The sequence below is a fragment of the Perognathus longimembris genome, chromosome 22 (genome assembly GCF_023159225.1).
Source record: "Perognathus longimembris pacificus isolate PPM17 chromosome 22, ASM2315922v1, whole genome shotgun sequence".
In the NCBI taxonomy this organism is placed as follows: domain Eukaryota; kingdom Metazoa; phylum Chordata; class Mammalia; order Rodentia; family Heteromyidae; genus Perognathus; species Perognathus longimembris.
Window position 1 is genome coordinate 34,279,966 of NC_063182.1, and position 8,417 is coordinate 34,288,382.

Consider the following 8,417-nt stretch of genomic DNA (forward strand, 5'->3'; position numbering starts at 1 on the left):
TTGTCATCAGAATTTGGTCAAATAGTAGGTCAGTAGATATCTACACTATCAACCTGTCACGTGATGCACTGAATCAAAGGAAATCCAGGGATTATGGGCAAGTATGCTAGGCAAGTAGGCTAGTCGAACAGCTGGAAACTCAGAAACTGGAGTTACTTTAGGGGCAGAATATTATTCCTTCACAAACTGCCTCCGTTGCAGCTAGTATTTTCTTAGTGTTGGCTAGGTACCAGTTATTACTGGTGTCAAGAAAATACCTCTCCTGATGTCATTGTGAGAACATAGTGACAAGATGGAGGAGATAGTGGTGGAGGTGTGTGGGGTGGTGGTGAGGGATAGTAAAAGTTAGTTGCTAGTGGAGGAGACAGAATTTTAGTAGACAGGTTCAAGAGATTTCTAAGAGTAAAAGCACAGATCCTGGTTGCACATGTAACATGGCGTGGGAGAGGAAGGCCTCAGAGGGGAGTTCTAGACTTTTTGCAGCTGGAATTCACTATCGTTTCAACTTGCTTTGTCACCCAACCGAGGTCACAAAATGGAGGCCATTATTTGCACTCATCTCTGCTTTTGAGAGAAAGGTTTCTGCATTCCCAGGCGGCCTCTGTAAATGCTACCAGCAGCGAGCTCAGAAACCTTCAATGACACTAAATGCATTTTTCAAAGTAGCTTTCAAGTCTCCAAGACAGAATAAGGGGAAGGGGGATCTCTCTTTGTGAGAATATTTAGCTGAAACAAGTAACGTTAGCCTTCCTCTTGTGAGCCATACAATGTGTCTGTGAAAAACATGAAACTAAAGTTGAGAGACTCACTGTGTGAGAGACTGCCTTTCTACTCTCAGCCTGCCGCAGGAGTCATTCTAGATATCTTACTTGTCTTCCATGTAGTGCAGATCCATTTGATTGATTTTTTTTCTGATATGAGATGTTGAGAGGTCACCGGTCCAGCTTTGTTTCACCACGGTCAATCTCAATCGTAGTACCAAGCAGATCAACTGAGTGAGAATGACTTTCTGGGTGATCTCATATAACTTTCCAGATGATAGTTTACTACTCCAACTGAGTGGGAAAAGAGTACAGGTACCAGAATAAACAGTAAACCACTCCAGAGGAAGCATTGTCCTTGTGTTCCTTATGTAAGTCTCATCTCTATGGTGGGGCCCAAGAGAACTCTTCACGTGACCTTCTGAGTGTGTAATGCACAAGTTTTGCTTCTTTTTTTTTTGAGCATAAGAGCCATTTATTATCAATTCTCACAGACTGTACCTTATTACATGTGCTATAATTTTACACCACCCGCAGTAGAGTAGGTTTGACTATATAGCAAAACGACCGACTTTGAACAATGGATTCCTCTACATTGCTATGATTGCTTAACAAAATTCAAAAGTCTGGACCAGAACGGGATGGGGCGTTCATTCCCCAAGCCCCCAAAGTGTGTGGTGGAGTCCTCTAGGGGGCACTGAACCGCAGGCTCTGCTGTGGAAGGTTCCACGTCGTCATCCAGTGGGATTTCCTCAAGACCGTCGTGCTCCTCGCTACATTCAATCTTCATGGGGCCTGCCAAGTCTGCAGTGGTGTCAGCAGCAGGGGCCTCGGTGTCGGCCTGCATCTTGTCCTGGCACTCCAGGCCTTCAGCTGCAAGACGCAACAGCCGCTCCTGCAGCTCCTTCTTCTTCTGCTGCTTCTCCTGGGACAGCAGGTCGACATGCTCATCTTTCTCCTGAAGCAGGGTCTCCAGATCTTCCATCTGCTCTTTGCAGGCCACAATGGACTTTTCGATGGCGGTAATGTGCTCTGACAGCCGGCTGCATCACTGTTGCAGGTCATCCACTCCACTCTGGAAGTCCACCTTGTCAGGCAGGTCGGGGCTGAAGCAGAGTTGCAGCTCCCTCTTGAGCCCCTGTGTGTCCCGCTTCCTCTTCCCAAACAAGCCGTGGGTCCTCGTCCTGGGTAAGAGGGCCTCTTGATCCAGCTTGGTCTGGCACTGGGATCCCAGGTTGGCCAGGCACCTGCAGCGGGCCTGCTGCTCCTGCAGCTGCTGGCTGAGTTTTTCCTTTTTAGATTCAGCAGCCGATAGTGCTTTCTGGTAAAAGTCCCTGATGTCTTGAGGGCTGTCCACATCGTCAGGGACGGTTACGTCGAGTGGGGTTGCCTCCGCCCCCCTTTCTTCCCCGTTACTCACTGCTTGGCCTTCTGGAGGAAACGCCAGGCCACTCAGCTGGGCCTGCAGTTGCTCCTTCTGTTGCCTTGCTGCTTCTAGACACTTGAGAGTGTCCTGTAACTGTTCCCTTTCCATCTGGGCCAGCACCTTGCTCTGTTCTTGCTCCTGCTTCAGCTGCTCCAGCAGCTGGTTCTGCGTCTGCAGGTGCTCCTGCAGGGCATCGTTTTCTGTCCTCAGCTTCCAATTGGAGAATGTGTGCCGATCGCAGGTGTCTCTGAGTTTCTGCAGCTGGATCCGATACTGGCCCTGCAGCTTCTGCCCCTCCTGAGCCAAGAAGCTCGCCCTCTCAGCCTCCTCCTTCCACTTGTGCAGATCGTTCTCTTGCTGCTTCAGCTTCTCCTGCAGCTGTTTCTTCAGGTGCTGTTCTGAGCTCAGCGCGCTGGCGAGCTCCTCCTTCTCCGCTCAGCTGGTGGAAAGCATCCTGCAGCTGCAGCAGTGGATCTTCCATCTCTCCATCTTGCACATGTGTGCATCTCTCTGTGTCCGGTGTCTTGTGCCGATCCTCGGCAGGCCTAGGAACGGGTTCCTCGGCTGCCTGTTCCAGTCTACACAGCCGCTCCTGTTGCTCCAGGTTCTGGAGACGGAGGCTGTGCTTTTCCTGTACCTGCAAGTGAAGCTGTTGCTTCAGGTCCTTGACCTCCTCCTGCATCTGCAAGGCCTGGGCCTGCAGCTGCTGCTCAGCCTGAGCTGGTCCTGCGGGCGCCTGCAGCTCTGCCAGTTGTTTTCTAAACTCCTCCAGGTTGACCTCCAGCTCCAACACCTGCCTCTGCCCTTGCTCTCTCTCCTCTCTAAGATGCTTCATCTCTTGGGATTGCTGCTGGATCATGTCCTCACACATGGCCCTCTCCCTCCTCAGGTATATGGCAAAGTTGTCCCTTTCTGACCTCATGGCCATCACCAGCCTTCTCAGGTTGTCCACTTGCCTTTTCAGCACTGCCCGCTCCTCTGCGGCTTTTTGGAGCTTGTGAATTCTGTTTTGCATGTTGAGCTTCTGGGTGCAGAGGACTTGCAGCTTTCTTTGCAATTCGCTGTTGATTTCCTCCAAATCACCACTCCTGCTCTGTTTCTGGTCTTGGATGAGCTGTGGATTGTTCTTTTGAGTGTCATCCTGTTGGGTGGTGACTGGGGACAAGGCTATGTCTTGCTCTGCAACTTGCTGCGGTGCAGCCTGCCGGCGGCTGGTGACCCCTTCCTGCTCCCTTTTTCTCTCATTAAACACTTGCTGCATGCGGGCCAGGGCACAGTGTAAATTGCATTCTTCTTCACCCAACATCTGTATCGTTACCTTGTGGGCTTCCAGTTCTGTTTGCATTGCTTCTTTCTCTTGGGCTCTCCTCCAATTCTCTTTTTGTTGTCGATGCTGCAGGAGTTTCTTTTCTGCCTTCAGTTGGTGGATCTCACTGGAGAGCTGTTGGTTTTGTAACTTGCTGCAGTGCAGGGTAAGCATGAGGAATTGGTAGTGCCTCCTCAGATCCTCGGTGTTATTGGGAGCTATGACACTCTCCACCCAGGAAGCTCTCGAGCTGCAGGAAGGCAGGGCCGGCTCAGGGGAGGCGTGCCCTTTGGCTCTACGCTTAGTTGATTGACCATACCCAGTGGTGTTTCTCTTGGGATGTTGGCCCTTGACAGTTTTCTTCTTTGTGTTAGATTGTGCAGGTCCACTTGCAGGACAATTCTGCTGGTATTCTTGCCGTAGTTGATTTGCTGCAGCTGTTTCATTTTGGCTGGTTTCTTCAGACCTCCGAGGCCTGGGGCAGCAGGGAAGACAGAGTCGCCACATTCCCAGGCGGTCTGAAATCTATAATCTACAATCTACAATCTACAATCTACAATCTACAATCACTAACAATGTCTATTTCTCACTATACCTCTTCGCTCACTGATAATCACCATCACCACTCGGCCCCCTCCATCTCCCTCAATGGCTGGGAGTGGTGTAAGCCCACAGAGGGAATACCAGTGCTAGTAGGCAGCAGAGGATACGGGCATGGCCCCAAGTCTGCCATCCCATTGGCCAGCGAGGAGTGTGAAATAATAGAGGGTGTGGCCAGGGACTTGTGATCCAGGCAGAATGGGTGGAGTCCTGATGACAGCTGCTCCTGCAGCCCTATCCACATCTAACTCTGTCCAGTGTAGTTGTGGGCAAGCGTGGGACTTGCTAGAGCTGGATAGGTGCTCAGTTTTTTTAAAAATTTTATTTATTTATTTTATTTGCTTATTAATTGATTTGTTTATTAATTTGTTTATTAATTGAACACAAACTTTTTTACAAGGTGTTGTGCAAAAAGGGTACAGTTACATAGTAGGGCAGTGTGTACATTTCTTGTTTTGCTTCTTGAACACCCATGAGCCAAGCCCCTGAGAGTTCTAACAACTCCTTTCCCATCTGTGGCAAGGTCTGTGGTATCTACGTAAGACTCAGGCCATCAGAGCTTACCACGTGGCAGGTGTTCATCTTCAGAGAGTAGTGCATATCACATATAAGATTATTTTTGCTTTGATTTCTTTATGTATTTTGTCCTGCTGGCATTAGAACCCTGACATACTCTGCCTAGCTCTTTTTATTCTTTCTTTAAGAGACTTCAAAATTTTTCCTATACGTACCCTAAAGCTCTGTCTCAAGAAAGTACATTTCGCCTCAGTCTACTCAGTCTACTCTATACATTTTATTTTATTTTTATGGTCTTTAAGCAGTTGTACAAAGAGTTATCATTGAACATACCAGTTTATAAGTACAGTGCATCTTGATCAATATCACTCCTCTCATCATTCTCTTTAGTCCTTCCCAGTCCCGTTCATGCCCTCGATTTTTCTAATAGGCTATGCAGTGACCATCATGGCTGTGTTCTCCCTCTCCCCCTTTGACTTCCCCCAGCTTCCTAGCATTCATTTTGTTAGACTGCAAGCTCATAGTTCTTCCCTGCTGTACATGTGGACTCCAGAAATTCTTGTCAGCAAATTTTATTTTATCTACCCAGTTCAGCTCTGGGTAGCATCTACTCGACCCTCTAAAACACTGTGGCTTGTCCTGCTCTGTGTGGCCAGTTTTGATCCTTCACTTTGGAGTCTATTCCCTTTCTCTTACAGGATCACCTTTGAAAGCCTGATGGGCAGCTTACAATATGACACTTTCTCTTTCTTTTCTCTTTCTTTTTTTTTTTTTTTTTTTTTTTTTGGCCAGTCCTGGGCCTTGGACTCTGGGCCTGAGCACTGTCCCTGGCTTCCTTTTGCTCAAGGCTAGCACTCTGCCACTTGAGCCGCAGCGCCACTTCTGGCCGTTTTCTATATATGTGGTGCTGGGGAATTGAACCCAGGGCTTCATGTATATGAGGCAAGCGCTCTAGGCCATATCCCCAGCCCGACACTTTCTCTTTCTGAAGGCATCTCATTAGACACATGAGCAGGCCAAGTTATCACTTTAGTCAAGAAAAAGCCTCAGGAGGGGCTGGGGATATGGCCTAGTGGCAAGAGAGCTAGCCTCGTATACATGAGGCCCTGGGTTCGATTCCCCAGCACCACATATACAGAAAACGGCCAGAGGTGGCGCTGTGGCTCAAGTGGCAGAGTGCTAGCCTTGAGCAAAAAGAAGCCAGGGACAGTGCTCAGGCCCTGAGTCCAAGGCCCAGGACTGGCAAAAAAAAAAAAAAAAAAAAAAAGCCTCAGGAAACAAAATCTTTACCTGAACTGATGAACTACGCTAATAACTACCACATCCTTTATATTTTTATTATATAGGAAAAACCCAAAAATTCATAGAAGATTAATGCCTAAGTATCTTACATTGAGTTGAATGGTGACCTAGGTTTTTGCATACTAAACTGTCACTCTCCTCATTCCATCCAAACTCTTCTACCCTTTCATCTTGTCAAACCCTTAGGCATTTGGGCAAAAGTAAGAAATTAAATATAGGAGACACATGCCATACATAATTTATCTTCATTGGTTGTTTAATTCATTGTGAGTTGAATGAGAGATGTTCTGATTTTCCTGAAAGGACTCATAAGACTCTGGATGTAATGAGTTCTATTCTGGGAAATAAACCAAAATTGAAGTGTGTGTGTGTGTGTGCGTGTGTGTGTGTGTGTGTGTGTGTGTGTGTGCTGCATTCTACTGATCCAAAGAAAATAATGAGTTGCGTCTTTTCCAGTATTGTTATGTGACTTAACTACAGCATTGTAATTTGTACACAGATGTAAGACACATGAAATCTCTGCGCTCCCTGGCGGCCCTTCAGCGCTGAGTTCACTTGTTATGAAGTTGAGACCAACTCAAAGAATGTAATGGGAAAATCCCAAGTGCATCTGTAACTGGTTACAAATCACAGGAAGATTACTCTGTTTATGCTAGAAGGACTGATTGCATCTTGTAGGAATTGGGAGAGGCTTTTGCTCTTACCACAAAACTCATTGTGATAAATCCTATCCCTGGTAGATCAAGATTTAGAGGTTAATGACGGAGACCTAAGCCTAGGGGCTTCAACAACTGCCTTTTGGCAAGACTAAGAGGTGGAATATCTAGCAACAAGGAGTGAAGCATCACTTCTTGCTTTTAGTGGGATTTGCCGAAATGGCCAAAGACTGCTCCAAGTAGCTCAGGGCTGGCAATAAAAAGAGCAAAGGCCACATTGCAGTGCAATGTTATTCTGGCTGTTGATCTGGTTGTAGAAACAAAAGACTCCTGTCCTGACGCAGAGGCATTACATCTCTTCAGTATTCACGTATAAAAAGTATGTAGCTGTGCAAACGGCTTAACTTTTCCCAGTTCTCAACAAAGAAATCATATCTTTATTTTTTCTATTCTGGGGTCCACTTCATAATCTTTGTGCTTTGGTTCTTCAAATTTCAAGCTCACTTAGAATTTCAAGTCCTACTTGCTCTAGATAATTTGACTCTTTTGTAGTTATGGATGCAATGAACTTCATGAGCTTACCTTGGAGGTCCAGCTGTGAGCATTTACGCTTTCGTCTGTTGTCTTCTTTCTTCATTCTGATGAAGGCCTTTCCAGAAGCAACTGTCCAGAGAAAAAGTAGAATATTTGGCATAATAATTCAAAATATGTGCCTGATACAATATTTTGTGTTAGTTAGCATGAAATTGTCATGTTATATGGCGTTATAAAATTTAGCTAATGGTTAGGCTTCTTCAAGACTACAGCAGCAATACTTCCATCAAGTTATGTGTTCATCTTACACAGGACCATTTCCCTCGACTTCTTTGCTACATGGACATCGTATTTTGCATCTTGAAGTAGTCTAGTGTGTTTCCATCTCTCTGCTTATCTTCTTTTCATTTTTACATCAGACTTGGTGGGGCCAATTATGGATGTCCAAAAAGTCTTTGACTGCTTTTCTACGGAGAGATCTATTTGCCTAGTGTCTGACTCTGTGATTACTTTGACAGATTAAAATACAACAACAACAAAAATGATACCATATTTCTGGGCCAACAGACTAACTGCTTCTACTGAACATCTCAGCAAACACTCATTCTCTCCTCCTGACCCACCATGTAAGTTGCCCAATTACTCTTCAGAAAAGATTATATGAAGAAGACAAGGAGCCTGGACAAACCACGCTCTAACTCTCTTTTGGTAGACATCTGAATGAAGTCTTCTTGAGCCATCCAGACCAGCCTATCCTTCAGTTGAATGACCCTGGGTGACTCCAATGGAAAAACTGTCTGCATAAACCCTGTCTGGATCCCTGACTCCTACTACTATCAGATATGATAAAAATGACTATGGCTTTAAACCACTCATTTGGGGAAGAGTTTATCACACAACTGACAGAATGCCCAGGCTCTTTACCATCCCTCTTCTTGTCATTACTATTCCTTTCTTCCTCTTTCTATGACAACTTCATAGCATCTCTGCCTTCAGTTTTACCATAATACTATGCATTATGAAATGATGAATGCTATAGAAATGAGGAATGCTGTAGAAAGTTGGTTGCCAAACAAATTGTTTAATAGCCAAGAATGTGAATTGTGATCATTTTATTTGGGTATCTTCAGGATCCAGTTCTGGTTTTACTTAGCAGGACAATGTGTTCAATCAGAAGTAATTTTTTTGAAAGCGCTGATTAACATTACCATTACTTATGGGGGAAGGAATTATAGGTATTGCAGCTTGGGGTTTGGATTTCTTCTTTATTTATAATCTGTCAGGACTCATAAAACACAGTTTTCATTAAAGCAAAG

At 45.6% G+C, this 8,417-nt stretch overlaps 1 protein-coding gene across 1 annotated transcript; it reads right to left on the minus strand.

The window, feature by feature from the left end:
• Positions 1 to 1,809: 1,809 nt before the first annotated feature.
• Positions 1,810 to 4,000, minus strand: LOC125339962 (golgin subfamily A member 2-like). Its single transcript, XM_048331319.1, has 3 exons — positions 2,770 to 4,000; positions 2,033 to 2,621; positions 1,810 to 1,945 (listed from the first exon to the last, which is right to left on the minus strand). Exons 1-3 carry the CDS (start codon positions 3,998 to 4,000, stop codon positions 1,810 to 1,812), a joined length of 1,956 nt encoding a protein of 651 aa, XP_048187276.1.
• Between the last annotated feature and the right edge of the window lie 4,417 nt (positions 4,001 to 8,417).

Coding starts and splice junctions, on each gene's coding strand:
- LOC125339962 (XM_048331319.1), bottom strand. CDS start 4,000: ATGTGGCGACTCTGTCTTCCCTGCTGCCCCAGGCCTCGGAGGTCTGAA. Junction 2,622..2,769: donor GGAGCAACAGGAGCGGCTGT/GTAGACTGGAAC, acceptor CCACCAGCTGAG/CGGAGAAGGAGGAGCTCGCC. Junction 1,946..2,032: donor GAAAAACTCAGCCAGCAGCT/GCAGGAGCAGCA, acceptor CCTCTTACCCAG/GACGAGGACCCACGGCTTGT.